General features: G+C 36.9%; 4 protein-coding genes and 1 long non-coding RNA gene across 15 annotated transcripts; 2 read left to right on the top strand and 3 right to left on the bottom strand.

Moving 5' to 3' along the window:
• Nucleotides 1–252: 252 nt before the first annotated feature.
• LOC105695482 lies at nucleotides 253–2,956 on the bottom strand. Its single transcript, XR_001103629.1, has 4 exons — nucleotides 2,875–2,956; nucleotides 1,432–1,503; nucleotides 737–861; nucleotides 253–448 (listed from the first exon to the last, which is right to left on the bottom strand). It is a non-coding gene; the product is annotated as an uncharacterized LOC105695482 (long non-coding RNA).
• Nucleotides 2,957–3,399: 443 nt separating this feature from the next.
• On the top strand, nucleotides 3,400–5,162 carry LOC105695582 (probable RNA-binding protein 18). The gene is made up of 5 exons (XM_012417276.1): nucleotides 3,400–3,553; nucleotides 3,789–3,880; nucleotides 4,001–4,214; nucleotides 4,351–4,427; nucleotides 4,514–5,162. Exons 1-5 carry the CDS (start codon nucleotides 3,548–3,550, stop codon nucleotides 4,731–4,733), a joined length of 609 nt encoding a protein of 202 aa, XP_012272699.1. The 5' UTR covers nucleotides 3,400–3,547; the 3' UTR covers nucleotides 4,734–5,162.
• Nucleotides 4,008–6,194, bottom strand: LOC105695583 (probable 28S ribosomal protein S25, mitochondrial). 2 transcript variants are annotated; one of them, XM_012417279.2, is made up of 4 exons: nucleotides 5,883–6,194; nucleotides 5,703–5,809; nucleotides 5,204–5,516; nucleotides 4,008–4,131 (listed from the first exon to the last, which is right to left on the bottom strand). In XM_012417279.2, the coding sequence occupies exons 1-3, from the start codon at nucleotides 6,017–6,019 to the stop codon at nucleotides 5,245–5,247; spliced, it is 516 nt and encodes a 171-aa protein (XP_012272702.1). In that variant the 5' UTR covers nucleotides 6,020–6,194; the 3' UTR covers nucleotides 4,008–4,131; nucleotides 5,204–5,244. The 2 variants fall into 2 exon arrangements, with proteins under 2 accessions (XP_012272702.1, XP_012272701.1); XM_012417278.2 differs by lacking the exon at nucleotides 4,008–4,131 and having other exon boundaries at nucleotides 5,086–5,516.
• A 125-nt stretch (nucleotides 6,195–6,319) lies between these two features.
• On the top strand, nucleotides 6,320–12,074 carry LOC105695579 (alanine--tRNA ligase, cytoplasmic). Of its 6 annotated transcripts, none has more exons than XM_012417269.2 (15): nucleotides 6,320–6,401; nucleotides 7,198–7,360; nucleotides 7,432–7,620; nucleotides 7,698–7,843; nucleotides 7,927–8,118; nucleotides 8,192–8,482; nucleotides 8,572–8,681; nucleotides 8,802–9,076; nucleotides 9,180–9,503; nucleotides 9,576–9,834; nucleotides 9,922–10,174; nucleotides 10,248–10,512; nucleotides 10,575–10,859; nucleotides 10,938–11,121; nucleotides 11,244–12,074. In XM_012417269.2, the coding sequence occupies exons 2-15, from the start codon at nucleotides 7,217–7,219 to the stop codon at nucleotides 11,918–11,920; spliced, it is 3,594 nt and encodes a 1,197-aa protein (XP_012272692.1). In that variant the 5' UTR covers nucleotides 6,320–6,401; nucleotides 7,198–7,216; the 3' UTR covers nucleotides 11,921–12,074. The 6 variants fall into 6 exon arrangements, with proteins under 6 accessions (XP_012272692.1, XP_012272690.1, XP_012272693.1 ...); XM_012417267.2 differs by lacking the exon at nucleotides 6,320–6,401 and adding an exon at nucleotides 6,707–6,796; XM_012417270.2 differs by lacking the exon at nucleotides 6,320–6,401 and adding an exon at nucleotides 6,828–6,906.
• Nucleotides 12,075–12,182: 108 nt separating this feature from the next.
• LOC105695581 (mitochondrial ribosome-associated GTPase 2) lies at nucleotides 12,183–15,624 on the bottom strand. Of its 5 annotated transcripts, XM_012417273.2 has the most exons (9): nucleotides 15,322–15,606; nucleotides 15,062–15,245; nucleotides 14,101–14,938; nucleotides 13,779–14,021; nucleotides 13,582–13,701; nucleotides 13,144–13,482; nucleotides 12,904–13,042; nucleotides 12,534–12,766; nucleotides 12,183–12,384 (listed from the first exon to the last, which is right to left on the bottom strand). In XM_012417273.2, exons 4-9 carry the CDS (start codon nucleotides 14,019–14,021, stop codon nucleotides 12,229–12,231), a joined length of 1,230 nt encoding a protein of 409 aa, XP_012272696.1. In that variant the 5' UTR covers nucleotides 14,101–14,938; nucleotides 15,062–15,245; nucleotides 15,322–15,606; the 3' UTR covers nucleotides 12,183–12,228. The 5 variants fall into 5 exon arrangements, with proteins under 5 accessions (XP_012272696.1, XP_012272697.1, XP_012272695.1 ...); XM_012417274.2 differs by lacking the exons at nucleotides 14,101–14,938; nucleotides 15,062–15,245 and having other exon boundaries at nucleotides 15,422–15,608; XM_012417272.2 differs by lacking the exons at nucleotides 14,101–14,938; nucleotides 15,062–15,245.
• Between the last annotated feature and the right edge of the window lie 23 nt (nucleotides 15,625–15,647).

Below are 15,647 nucleotides of genomic sequence, written 5' to 3'. Positions count from 1 at the left end.
ATCCAAATGTCCAGTGAAGTCAACGTTCTAAATCTAAGAATTTTAATCTATACCACTATACGATCTTTCCAATGAGAAGATAATTGTCTTTAATATAGTACCTAGTAAAATGTTTAAATAACCTATAGTAGTTATTAATATCGGACCCTTTGTTAACCCCTTAACTTGTGCGCACGAGTTAATTCGAGCGGCGTTGTATTTTATGCTACTATAATTTTTCACCCTCGAATATAATCGAGAATTTTATTTTTTTGCCAAGACAATGTTCTAGTGTTTTTTTTTTCCTTAAAATAATTTATTTTATTTTTTTTAATCTGTGCATTAAGGGGCTAAAGGATCGCTTCGAAAATGGTTTGTCACATTTGCCGAGCAGATATGTCTATTATGTAGATTGCCGGTACGACGAAGAAAGAACTCGAGGACGCAATCGGGGCCTTCCACTCGAACCCTGGAATTGGCGAGTCGATCGTAATTAGTCGGACAGCCCGTAAAGCGGAAACGTACTCCCTTCGTTCCGGGAGCGTCGTAAACGAAACAAGTCCGTCCGGCAGGGCCGGTTCGCCGCACGAGCGCGGCCACATTAGCGGCATGTGTTCCGAGTGCGTGCGACGTGATCGATTCTCCCGACGCGAGGCGCTTGGCACGCACGCGTGTACCCACGTGTGCACGCACGTCCGCGCCTCGCGGATATTGCGTGGGCCGATCGGACTTCTTTCGCAAGGTACGAGGGAACTACCTAGGCGTCATTGTCGGTTCACCTATTGCGAACTGGGATCTCGTCCATGATGCAAAGGAGACAAGACGGGCTCCCACGGAGGTCGCACTTTTGTCTGGTTCCATGCCTTCCGAATCGCCACCACGCTGCAATACGACAATAACTTGATTACCACTACCATGACGAATTGATTATATGTGCCCATAATTATGAAAGTGGTCTAAGTCATATATTTTTTGTTTCGAAATTACATTGAATTAATTTCGTTTGAAATAATATGCCGTGAAATAACTGATAAACTCATTTTTTTTTTTTTTTTTTTCATTTTGACTTAGACCACTTTCATAATTATGGGCACATATCTTCGAGATCAAAAAATGGTAAGACCATGTAAAAGGTGGAACGGAAAAACAAAAAGTCTTACCATTTATGCATTATTTTCATATTTCATCTATTTTAAAGTTACTTCATTGGTCCGTGTAAAATGTTGCAGTACCTGAGTCATATATTTTTTGCAGTACCTAAGTCATATATTTTTTGTTTCGAAATTACATTGAATTAATTTCGTTTGAAGTAATATGCCGTGAAATAACTGATAAACTCATTTTTTTTTTCATTTTGACTTAGACCACTTTCATAATTATGGGCACATATCTTCGAGATCAAAAAATGGTAAGACCATGTAAAAGGTGGAACGGAAAAACAAAAAGTCTTACCATTTATGCATTCTTTTCATATTTCATCCATTTTAAAGTTACTTCATTGGTCCGTGTAAAATGTTGCAGTACCTGAAACCGTGAAAAATCTCGCATGAAAACTCTCGCCGGTATCAATGATGCTGCAGAGGTTCGCGGCTTAAGGGTAAAGAAACAAGAAAGAAGGAAATTGTTTGTCCGTCCCACCCGAAGCATGACGTGTTTTTAAATGCAGATTCCTGTAAATCCCCCGGCAGGCTTTATATTAGTTTAACCTCGGATCCCTGCCGACGCGAATGCGTGTACGTGCGGACGTGCCGGGCAACCGCGCGTACCGAGTTCTTGCGTACGTGCGGATATTGCTCGGCTCGACTCGGCTTCTTTCGGGTATCGCCGCCGACTTATGATCTCGAAAGGGGCCGAAGAAAACGAGTACCAAAAGTTACGGCGAAACCCGACTAAAGGAGATAAATGTGCCTCGGAAGGACAAATATTTCCTGAGCCGCGTGTATTATTCTTTGTTTTCTTTCCTCCTTGGTCCAGACTTCCTTCCGCGTGGAGAAGGGGGTGGAAATTAATTGGGCCAAATCCTCTTTGAGGTTTCGTCACGTGTCCCCGTCGTGGTTTTCGAGAAACGTGAGTCTCCTCCTCTGCCTCTCTAGACGGGGGCGAGATGGATATTAATTGGGAGAAAAGTTCCAAGGGCTTTGGGGAGCCTGTCATATGCCAAATTTTTGGCAAGATGAGGTATGCGAGCTTCTTAACGCCTGCTCTTGTCATTTGCATCGTCTTCGCTGAAGGTTCTCGAAAGGCACGGCGCCTTAATTAGCTGCAGTGACACGCGTGAACGATTGGACCTCGTCTAATAAAACGGCGGCTTAAATCCTAAAAATGAGTCGAGCCAATTAAAACCCCATACCGGATAAAATTGAGGTTATGTAGGTTAATAATTATCATTAAACCATTATCGACTGGCTAAACTCTGTAGTGTAGGATTTAAAGAAAACTATAAATGTCGATCACGGGATGAGGGATTAATCCCGTGGGCAAGAATTTCGGGGAGAATTTTTATTACAATGCAAACAACATGTAGGGATGCAGAGATGGTTATTACTTTGGGCTCTCCAATGTCGTGGAAAACGCGATTCAATATATTCGAAGAACGCGAATCGGACATGCCGGAGGGCCGCATCTCCATGTAAATGAAGACTCCGGCGGCGGATTAAATGAGAGTTTAGGAAAGAAGAATTAACCGGACAAGAATATACCCAAGAATTCCTATCCCGGTGGTTTCCCTCTTTTTGTCGACATTCTTTCCCTCTCCCGCGGAAAATAAAGGAGCACGTTCTTCCCCGGCGTTCGGATATCGCAGGGAAATCCGCTCGTTAAACCGTAACCGTTTTCCGGTCTCGCTCCATTTTACAGCTTTCCAACCCTTTCACTTTGTGCTAATTGCCTTCTCACCATTTGTTCGATCCAACGCATTCTTGGCTTCTTTTCCCGAATACCAACACGTTATCGACGACTCGCCCACGGTTCAGCACGCACGCGAAAGAATGTAATTAAACTAACACCATTGGAAATCGGTTAAGATACGTTGGAAGACGCTGCGTTCAAAATGAGACGGTGCTGCCATCTAGCGGTCACCGCCTCAACCGACACATGCAAGGTTAGAGATGTTGCAAACATAGTTTTCTACTTTACCAAGTTTCCAAAAGGAAATACCTTTTCCAGATTTTTGTTCCACTACCCGTAGCGCAAACAAGTTTGTCTCCTGTAGATATTTCGATAACCAAACGTCCCAATACGCAATCATTGATTTTAGAGAACACCAACATTCACGATGGTCGAAATTTCGAAAGTGCGACACTTTTAAAAGTGAAAATTCGGGGGTCTCTGTAGATCCGGAGATATGGTAATGGCGATTGGGGCCCAGCAAATGGTTATGAAAGTGGCCGCTAGATGTCAGCACGGATATACTACTAGCTCTTCTAGTTTCTTCTTGTAAATAACTGAGGATTTTTGTACGCGATTTTATGTCTAAATGTATGCGTGTGTGTCTACAATATAAGATCGATACCAGTGCTAGGTCTTCTTGGTAGTAATTAAATAAAGTCTCTTACTTCACCCCGCAAAAATGCAGGTAACGTTCCAGCTTGTCCATAGGTTATTGTGTAAATTGTTTATGAGGTTAGAAACACGACGCATCAGCAAACGACAACGAGGGGTATTCTTTCCTCTTCAGCTATAGGATATCGAATTATCCCTATGGAACTTTACATTTGTTCATTTTATATAGTTTAGAGTAAAATATAATAATAGTTGTAATGTGGTGAAAGGGGTGTTATCTTACCGTATATTTTTTGTACTTTTCTCAGACCAACATCCCTCTACCACTAAAACCCGTTAAAGGAAATCAGTTGGAGGACCGGCGACTCTGGGTTGGAAATCTTGACTTGAGAATTAATGAGTAAGTGTTTACATAGTTATCGTTTATACTTTATATAAAGTAGGGCTATTATCTGATGGATGTAGAAATCTACGAAACTTCGAATCGTCCTAGAAAAATTAATTTCTTGTTTGTCAACCGGTACCAACTCCTGAAACTCGTTCAAAAATATGGAACGATCGAAAAATTTGACCTGCTCTTCCATCGGTCGGGTCCACAAGCTGGTCAACCAAGAGGCTATGCCTTTGTCACATATAGAACAGCAGACGATGCTGAAAAAGCAAAGTTTGCACTGCATAACCTACGAGTTGGAGCAAAAAGTATCGTAGTTAGATGGGCTCATAGTGTAAACGAAGTAAGTATGACACTTTTATTCATTCGAATTTAACCATTTTTAAATGTTTCAAATTAAATACAGAACATGTTCCGTAATGTCTATTCACACAAACGTAAACAAAGTAAAGTCAAAATGAATATTAATACAATTTCAGATGGAGATTGATAAACCAAAACCACAAATAGATATACCTGCATTAGCAGGTGCTAAAAAAGTAGACAAGAGAATTAGGTATGGATTGTTATTTATTAGTTAGATGTTGCCGCTGAGCAACTTGTAGAGATTACAACTAAATACGTTCCTATTTTTTTTTCCAGTCGAGAAACAGCTATACAAGCAATTGAAGCAAAATTAAAGATGATGAAGGAATCAGAAGAGGAATTTGAATTAAATAAACCTTTAGATGGTGTACCAATTATACATCAATATCAAAAACCTGACAGTCAAAAAGCATCTACCTCTGCCAGGTATCATTATCAGAGCCGGGGAAGCCGGTATAACCAGAGACCATACAGTCGGCCTAGGTCGAGAAGATAATCACAACTATTTGTCAGATTACCACCTTCAAACCACATGACAATGTTTGAAGTTATCTTGAATCTGTACTGCTTTAACATAACTCTTACAATTAAGTTAATTATTTGTTTCTTATCATGACATGCAAGTGTAAATTGGACCAGTTGATAGTGTCACTCGCTGCAATTCAGCTTAAGAGTGAATCTGCCATGCACCATTGTACTTAATTCTTAAGTGAACAAAAACTGCTTCCTAAACGTATGCGTGTTCATGTGTGTATGTGTGTACGCATGTGTGGGAAACAGAGAAACGATTAGAATGTTTCTCAATTGACTGTTAATTTAGATATTCTTAATGACTTGTACACTGTATGTACCATCAAAGTACATGTATTTTGGTATATCGTCACTGTACAAAGATTTTTTGTATATTAAATAAGTCTAATTTGAATGATCATGTACATTTACTCAGAAAACAAACCAATTACCTACCAAATGTATTTGTCAACGTAACACTGGGAAATGTGCACAGCTTAGTTTGGAATAGCATCTGGGTTATTTCTGTATTTTCCTCGCATGTGATATGGTAACGGTACGACTTGTGGACAAGGTAATTGGCCAGGTATTTCACAAATGCAACTTTTTTCACAACCTACTCCAAAGTTGGCAGGGTTATCTTTCTTCTCCCGAGCAACTGCTTCCTTTTGCAATGTTTCTTTTGTCTTGCCAACTACGTTTATTAAATGTTGCAACAATTCCTCCTTAGTTTTACTATCTGCATCTATTAGCATTTGCTTTCCATCTTCTGTGAAATAAAGTGTACCTAATTAATTTTATTAAGTACACTATAAATTGACAATCCATTGCAAGTTAATAAAACCTACTTTGTACTTAATTTTTTTACCATATATCTAAAGGTTTACAAAAAGGTTTAATTTTCGAGCACCTATTACAGTAATCGGATCAAATATTTACAGTAATTTTAACGTACCAAAATAACATCTGAAGAATGGAGATGGTGTCATATTCCTAAATGTAACTACCTGCACATGTGGACTTTTATACTGAACCTGTGGTAAGTACCAAAATACAAAGTCCCTGTGGAGAAAATAAAGAAGAAAATATTTAAATGTATATTCACTGCAACCTAACCTTATAGCAGAAAACTTACCGTGTTCCTTCATGGTGATCACCCACAAGATTATAATTTACAGTGAAAATCTGAATTTTATCCTTCAGCACTAATTCCCCTGCCTGTAAATATTGCAGTGTCCTCCTGATGGGAGCTCTACCGATCATGAAAGGCATTTTTGCCTTTTAAAATTAATACCTTGGCTTGATAAAATTACTTTTAACTATGTTTCTTAATTGAATTTGCTATAAAATCATTTAATTATACTTTCAGAGCATTCGAAGAAAACACTTTTCTAACACCGGAATAAGGTTATGTGATAACAGCTGTGGAGTTCTTAGATCTTCATAGATGGCTAAGCACAGCACAGGACGAGATCGCGCGACTCTGCCCGTGAGCAATCTCCCAACTCATCTCCGTTTTCGAATTGGCCTAATCACCATAGATAGTGATGTTAAAGAGAGCAGCGCGAAAATTTAAACGAGCGATGGCTGCATCGTTCAAATACAGCGGAACACTGTAAAACAATATGAAAAAGTGAAAAGAAAGATGTTAAAGGTAGTGTGCATTATTTACAATTACATTCCTCGTGTTATAATTTAGCCATCTATCCGTTGCTTGCAGTTAAAAAGTGTCTAATGAAAACTTTCAAATGTAACGACCATATACGTGCACGAGAATTTTCAATATGGCCGACTACCGGTTGAAATGGGATTCTTATTTCTCATCTGCTATTCGAATTGTTCAAGGCAGAAATTGTTACACTTTCCTCAACTTTCCTGCTCCGATTCTATCCCCTTTCACTTTAAATTCTTTCTCCAAAAGTTTTTTATTTTTAGTCAATTTTAGTCGAATGTAGGAACGTGTCACTGGTGTTACACCGTAAAGACCTTCCACGTTATTTAGATTAATTTCTTCGTTCGTGGAAACTAGTTTCTGTGATAATCATTGACGTAAGTATGTTCAGTCGCCGGGTGAACTATATAAAAATTTAAGTAACACTGATAATTCTTTGAATAAATGTCACCCAGTCAAGGAAACTTGAAACGAGACTCCTTACCAAGTATACATATGTACATTAACTTCATCCCATATGGCTTTACTGTTAGTTTAGTGGTTTTTAAAATTAGTGCCTCTCTTTCACAATTCTTGTATAAGGAAAACTCTCTCTTTAAACTATTCTGCAACTGGTAATTAATTCCAGTAACAGTATTCTTCAAAATCTGTAGAAAATTTAATTATTAAACAGGCTGACATGTGCATATACATATACATGTAAACTTTCCATATGGTAAATTATATTAATACCGCTATTCCTTTTCTGCGCCTTTTAATACTTATTTCTGTTTTTCAGTAATTATTGAATAATCAAAATGGATATGTCGATGAGTGCAAAAGATATTCGTCAGGCGTACATAGACTTCTTTAAGAGCAAGGGTCACCAGTACGTGCATTCCAGTTCGACAATACCACACGATGACCCCACCTTGCTCTTTACCAATGCTGGAATGAATCAGGTAGATTTAAATAACACAGTCCCTTTATGTTAATGATTTTAATGATCTTTCATGTATTATATCGTTTCCAGTTCAAGCCAATATTTCTTGGAACTGTAGATCCTAACAGTGACATGGCGAAATGGGACAGAGTTGTCAATACTCAAAAATGCATCCGTGCTGGGGGTAAGCACAACGATTTGGATGATGTTGGAAAGGATGTATACCACCACACATTTTTTGAAATGATGGGCAACTGGTCCTTCGGAGATTACTTCAAGGTAAGAGTATTCTTATTCTATAGAATTCGATTTACTTAATAAAATTAATCAAACACTAAAAATTTACTTCCTCATAGAACGAGATCTGTACATGGGCCTGGGAATTATTAACTGATATATTAAAACTTCCTAGCGATCGCTTATATGTGACATATTTTGGTGGTGATGCAAAAACTAACTTACCTCCAGATGAAGAATGTAAAAATATTTGGATTCAACTTGGGTAAATAATACTATTCCATCATGATTATCTTTTCCAATATCCTCCTATTATTTATAAATATTAATTATAATGTCTTATATCAGGGTTCCAGCTTCACACATTTTGCCAGGAAATATGAAGGATAATTTTTGGGAGATGGGAGAGACAGGTCCCTGTGGTCCTTGCAGCGAACTGCATTATGATCGAATTGGTGGAAGAGAAGCTGCTCATCTTGTTAATATGGATGATCCAGATGTCCTTGAAATATGGAATCTTGTGTTTATACAGTATAATAGGTATCGTTATGCGGAATAAGATAATTAATATGACTTTTATAAAATAATAGAATTATGCTAAACCACTTTTTAGGGAGTCCGATGGTAGCTTACGACCCTTGCCAAAGAAACACATTGATTGTGGCTTAGGGTTAGAAAGGCTAGTCTCTGTTATTCAAAATAAGCGTGCCAACTATGACACTGACCTATTCGTGCCCTTGTTTGAAGCCATTCAGAAAGGAACTGGAGCTCGTCCTTATCAAGGGAATGTGGGAACCGATGATAACGATGGCATTGACATGGCCTATCGAGTGTTGGCAGATCATGCTCGTACCCTTACAATTGCTCTTGCTGATGGAGGAGTGCCGGATAACACTGGTAGAGGGTAAATTATACTTGATATAATCATTTCTATGTATGTCATTATATTCAGTTTGATTTTGTCAAATTTTCTGTAACATGGTAATTGCTCAGATACGTACTACGAAGAATCCTAAGAAGAGCTGTTCGTTATGCTACTGAGAAACTCAATGCCAAACCTGGATTTTTTGGTTCATTGATCCATGTTGTTGTGGACCTTCTTGGTAAATATATTTAATGATGGTATTCAATATTAATTGAATGTCATACTTTTTATTCTAATTTATGTGAGCATGTACTACTCCTAACATTCATTACAGTTTTTATCATTTTTTTTTTTTCAGGGGATGTATTCCCGGAATTAAGAAAAGACCCACAATCAATAGTTGATATTATCAATGAAGAAGAAATTCAGTTCCTTAAAACATTATCAAGAGGTCGGAATTTATTAAATCGAACGATAGCAAAATTAAAATCAACTACTGTTGTGCCTGGAGACATTGCTTGGCGTTTGTACGATACATATGGCTTTCCAGTAGACTTAACTCAGCTCATGACGGAAGAAATTGGTCTATCTGTCGATATGACTGGATACGAGGAGGCCAAAAAACAAGCTCAGGTAGTAATAGTTAAATGTTATGTATTTTAAGCATTAAAAGTATTAAATTTTTAACATTTGATGTGTGGGAATTAAGTATTATATCACCTGGTGAATGTTTTAGATTATATCTCAAGGTAAAACAGGAGGTGCGGACGACTGGATAAATTTAGACGTTCATGCCATTACTGAATTACAAAATAAAGGCATCAAAACAACTGATGACACTCCGAAATACGGCTACTCAGTAAAGTCTGAAGAAAAATATTCAGAGTATGAATTTGACACTTGTATTGGCACGGTGGTTGCACTGCGACGTGCCAAACAATTTGTAGAGTCGGTGTCATCTGGTGACGAAGTGGGAATTCTGTTAGATCGGACAAGTTTTTATGCGGAACAAGGTGGTCAAATTTATGATGAAGGTTTTCTGGTGAAAGTAGACGATGAGGTAAGAGAAAAGTTTGTTACAGATTTATAGAAAATAATTAGTGTTATCACTATTCTATTCTGTTTCTATCAGAACACGGAAATCCGTATCAAAAACGTGCAGGTCAGAGGAGGTTATATACTGCATATTGGAACAGTGTGCGAAGGTACATTACGTTCAGGTGACAAGGTTTCAACGAACGTGGATACTGTTCGAAGAAGGTTGATAATGAGCAATCACACTGCTACACATATTCTTAATTATGCTCTTCGGAATGTACTTGGTACCGAGGCGGACCAAAAAGGATCATTAGTTGCTCCTGACCGATTACGCTTTGACTTTACTAATAAAGGTATTAATTACGTAAACAAAATTTTAATCTAAATCGTGGAAAAGAAAGTGACTAACAAATTAAGACAAAAGACCATTTATTTTAAAGGAAGCATGAGTGCAACTCAAGTCAAGAAGACTGAAGAGACTGCAAATGAGTTAATTAACAACAAGAAAAAGGTTTATGCAAAGGAGAGCAGCCTGGCTTTGGCAAGAACTATCCAAGGTCTTCGAGCTATGTTTGAAGAGACGTACCCAGATCCTGTTCGAATAGTCAGCGTAGGAATTCCAGTAGAAGATTTGGAAAAGAACCCCTTGAGTCCAGCAGGCATGAAGACTAGTGTCGAATTTTGTGGTGGAACGTAAGGATCTGTCATTCTGAATTTAATAAATCGGCTCAATTATGCTTAATAATAATTTGATAATTTCATTTAGTCATTTGCATAACGCAAATCACATTGGTGACTTTGTAATAGTCAACGAAGAAGCTATTGCGAAGGGTATAAGACGTATTGTAGCTCTCACTGGACCTGAAGCATCTAAGGCCCTCAAGAAAGCCAGTTTATTGGAAAATCAATTGAACCAAATACAAACTGAGTTAAACGCAGATAAAAATGGTGCTAATATAAAAGAATATGTCAAAAGAATCGTTGAGTTGACGGAGGACGTTTCACGTGCAGTTATTCCTTACTGGAAAAAAGTAAGTAGAAGTGGTGCCTTATCATGCATTTGAAACTAATCAGATATACGTTTTGCATATAGGATAATATAAGAAATTCACTGAAGTCATTGAAAAAAGCTATTGATGACAAAGAACGTGCTACGAAGAACGCCATAGTGACAATTGTAGCTGAAACAGCAAAGCAAATGATTCAAGACATTCCTGGTGTTCCACTGATGGTTGAAGTCTTAAAAGCTGATAGCAATACAAAAGCATTAGATGCTGCGATTAAACAAGTTAGAGCGATATCCCCCGAGACTAGTGTCATTTTCTTTAGTGTTGACAATGAAGCCAAAAAAATCTTTGCTCTTAGCTCTGTTCCAAAGGTATCAAAGACATTAAAGAAACTATTAATTTCACAGAAATAGTTTAGAAGCAGTCTAATAACTGAGATAAATTTACAGAGTGCCATTCAAAAGGGTTTGAAAGCTAATGATTGGATTCAAAAAATTGCTATTCTCATGCAAGGCAAAGGTGGTGGAAAGCCTGAGTCTGCACAAGCTTCTGGACCAAACCTTTCATGTTTGCAAGAAGCAATTACGGTAGCCAAAGTCTTTGCCATGTCTAAACTTAAAACTGAAGCACAAGGTATGTTTAAAAATAATAAAACAAATAATTTAAATACAAAATTAACAGCATTCTAAAGTGAACGTTTATGCAAATTAAGACAATCAATTGATCATTTTTAATATGTATTGTATAAATTTTAGTTGCTGAAATTCCGAAAATGTGCAATGCATCATCGGACCCGAATGACGTCCTTACGAAGGAGAAGTCAAGGCCCAGTGGATTGATTCTTCTCACCAGTGCAGAAAGTGTGACACGATACCGAGCGGAAATAGTTGCCCAGTTCTGTCAACAAGTATTGACAGTGGAAATTGAAACAGAGAACAACCAAAAACTTCCAATTCTACAGGATGGGAGCCTAGAATTACGAGATAGTAATGCAATCGCATTTTACTTAGCTGATTCCTCTTTAAAAGGCGGAGATAACCTCTTTGACAGGAGCCAAGTAATCCAGTGGATGAGTATCGCAGATAACCATATTTTACCATCGGTGTTTAGTTGGGCATTAGCTCTTTGCAGTTCTGGCAAGGGAAAAAATTCTAAAATGATTTCCAAGGACGGTCGCGAAGACTTCCTAGCTATGTTAAAAAATGTAAATACCCTGTTGCTCACTAAAACATATTTTGTGGGCGATAGAATAACACTCGCTGACATTTCTATGTTTGTCAGTCTTTTACCATTTTACGAACATGTCTTTGATCCGGATACTAGAAAAAATTATGTTAATCTTAACAGATGGTTCAACACAATCCTACATCAGCCGCAAGTAAAAAATGTTGTGAAAAGTTTTAAAATGTGCTGCCAACGAAAGAAAATATAGATAAATACCAATTGTGTACTATCATAAGGGCAAAAGATTGCGATATTATTTGCTACTGCATGATTTCGAAAGATTAGAGTTTATACCATTTTATACAGTGCCTTTATCCTATATAGAAATCAATGTACTTTCTTTACTAGTTCTTTTTATAAATTAATATTGTCATTCTATTGTCACGAAGTTATTTCATAGAAATTAATTACATTTTACTGTGAACACATTAAACCATGTTTAGAGGGAAATTAATGAAGGAAATGTTTAATGCGTTTCAAGGATATTTTAATATCACTTAAAGCTAGGTTATGAAATTATAAAGACTTTTCTAAATCCGCCTTGCTATTGTTTAACTGTTTATCATACAATATCCTTACTTCCCTCAGCAAAATCGACACGTTATTTCCCTTTTTAGCAGAAATTGGGATGACTGGAAGGCTTACTTTCTCCTTTAATATTCGAAGGTTCTCCTACAAAGTCACAAATAAAATTATTTCTGTAGCAAAACACGTTCCAACATTGAAATGAAGAACTTAAAAAATAATTTAAAGGAAAAGTTGTTAAAAGTAAAAACTTAAAAGTTATATTAGGTTTAACTTTACTTCCAAATTATCCTCACCTCGGTGTCTGGTAGATCTATCTTATTAGCAATAATAATTCCCGGGCGTTCGATTAAATTTTGACTGAACTGGCTGATTTCGTATCTTAAAGTTTCCAAATCCCGCCACGGCTCGTCTAAAGAAATATCGAGAATAAATAGCAAAGCTGCGCAGCGTTCAGCATGCTTGAGAAATTGAATTCCAAGACCATGATTCTTGTGAGCATCCTCAACCAGACCTGGGAGATCTGCCACTAAAAAGAGTAAACGTTTACATTTGAAAAATATTCTAAGAGGTTAATTACTGTTAAAAACTACTGCGTGACCCACATGTCTTCACAGTGATTAATCTATTTTTCAAAATTCTTCAATTTCCAATTTAGGAAGTTACCTGCTATTTGTTCATAGTCATCGTACTCTATCATTCCAATGTAAGGTCGCAGAGTAGTGAATGGATATGAAGCGACCTTAGGTTTGGCTCTAGATATTGCTCGTAGCAATGTACTTTTCCCTGCATTAGGCAGACCAATCTAATTGAAAATGTAAATATTACATAGAAAAATCAAGGTTGTCAATAATAACGTGTTAGAATTAATGATTCGCATTTTTAAGTTGTGAATAATTTTCATACCAGTCCAACATGAGCCATGCTTCGTAGTTCCAAGACATACTGAAATTTCTCGCCTAAAGCACCATACTCGCAGATATGAGGAGATTGCTGTGTATCAGACTTGAAAAAAGCATTTCCGCGACCACCTGCACCTCCTCGTGCTGCGATGAACATCATGCCTTCTGCGTTCAAATCAGCAACGATTGTCCCATTCACTTGACGCACTATGGTACCAACTGGAACCTTGATTACAGTATGATCAGCATTTCTACCACAGCAATCCTTGTTGCTTCCTTTTTCTCCAGACTCTGCTGCTTCTACTGGTTTTACATGACTGAGGTCTTTTATGTCCTGTGATACCTACAAGAAATAACATCTAGTACCATTCATGTTACCCAACTAGGGATCTTAGTACAGAAAGATTTCTGGAATATTTAAATGCCAATTAAAAGAGCTTACTTCGAAGATGACATGTCCACCGTTGCCTCCATCTCCACCGTCTGGGCCTGCACGGTCATTAATGAATAGCTGCAGGAATGAAATCATTCCATCGCCTCCCTTTCCTGCTATTGTTCGTACCTGATAAAAAAAAAATCCCATTTCGATAAGATGTAGTTTAAAACACAATTGCATTCTTTTCATGTTGCCTAACCTACAGTTCGCATGTCGGTGAATCGTATGTCTGTATTTCTCGTTGACTTTGGTTTTGTTTTCCTTAACGGTAGTGGAACTTCACTTTCTTCACTTGCTGTGCTGCTGAGAGCTCTACTTAAATTTTTACTAACCATACAATTCAGACTTAGAGTTTTAATAGCAAGGTATGCAGTGGTTTTTTGTTTCTGCAGTACATGTAAATTTTGAATCCTACAAAGGACAGTCAAACGTCGGAGGGGATACATCTGCAAAAATTTATATATAATTATCATAATATTAAAATTCATTAACTTGTATAGCAATTATATTAAGAAAGGTAATTACAGTAAAATTTTTCAAGTTATAATGACATTTAATTGATCTTCTAAAATTTTCGCAATGATATTTTGATGAATATCGATTACTCGTTTCCTGTACAGTGGTAAACGGTAAGATGTATAACTGATCCTGTAAGTCTTTGTCTGTTTACCAGAACGAGGAAATGTATAAGACCTAACAAATGTAACATCATGTATTATCTGCCCTGCAGAATTATATAAAGTTTCAAACAATTTATATTGAGAAAAGTCAGCTGTGATGGCAAAGGTTATATCGAATTTAAATATTGGGGAATCATGAAATTCATTAATAGAAAACTCTGTGCTATTGGCAATGTCAATTATTTGCTTCCATGTAATGCCCTGTTTAAATTCTTGTAACGCTAATTGATTTGCCGGTTTGATACTCCAAACGTCTGGCAATCTACTCTTTATGAAAAAGTGCGTTAGAGAGTTTTCGATGTTGAATCTTTTCTCCATACTGCGGTAGCCAGTGTTAGAATAATTTGGAAATAACGTTAATTGGAAGGGTTCCACAGTTTTCAAAATGAAATTTCCATGTGCTGCCATTTCTACAATTTGCCAGGAATCATCCCAACGTCTTTGAGGGTTATCCGCAGCCGTACCACCCTGTCCTTTACACAGTGTCACTAAGACTTGTCCAGAGGGCTCCAAGCATTCCCCGCAATTTAAGAAGAATCGTTTCAGAAGATCTCTATTTTTATCTATTTTCATTTTGCCACCAACATGAGGAAAATTAAAAATGATCTTGTCAAAGCGTTTTAAATTTAACTCCGACCTTTCAGTTAGTTTCGTGGCATCAACACCTAATAAGACGTCGACATCTGAAAAGAAAAACATAGAATATCTTGTAAACATAATATATTTTTCCTTTTATATAAATTTTCAAAATGCTATGATGTATATTGAATACTTTTGAATAATATTGTAACTTATAAAATACTGACCATTTTTTTTAAGGTATTCTATGTTTTTCATTCTGATTTCACTGGCTACCACAGATTCATAACACGTTGCTGTCATCTTAATCTTTATGCCCTGATTTAGCAATGCTACAGCAAATGAAAAGTTGCCCTCTCCTACTAGCAATACTCTGTCATTTTCACAAAAGACCGATAACCTCATATTTTCCTAAAACATAGCCAGAATAGATATTCAAATAAGTCGCAAAATAATAAATTTCTAGCTCTGTAGAAAAGGTACGAACCTTTGAAGATAATGATTTGTTAATATTTAAGAAATTCTCTGATTCTTTCAATGCGTCACCAAATTCTTGTATGTAACCAAAATCAGTACATATAGTTTACCTTAAACAACCAGTAATAGTTACATATTTATTACGTATTCTGATACTTCGAAATTAATTGTTTTATTGAAATCATTTTGTTGTCCGAATGAAAAATCCTAAGGAAAACAAACCACGAGACTTAAGAGTATTTCATTTATCTATGACTGGGGTCTCATAACCTCTAAACCGTTTGCTGCCATCTATGAAGGCGCAAAATTTCAAATCAAATATAACAGACAACATAA

This window comes from Orussus abietinus, unplaced genomic scaffold (assembly GCF_000612105.2).
Source record: "Orussus abietinus isolate OABI.00-Male unplaced genomic scaffold, Oabi_2.0 scaffold4, whole genome shotgun sequence".
Taxonomy (NCBI): Eukaryota; Metazoa; Arthropoda; class Insecta; order Hymenoptera; family Orussidae; genus Orussus; species Orussus abietinus.
The sequence above is the reverse complement of the archived record's forward strand: the minus strand, read 5'-3'. Positions and strand labels throughout refer to the sequence as shown.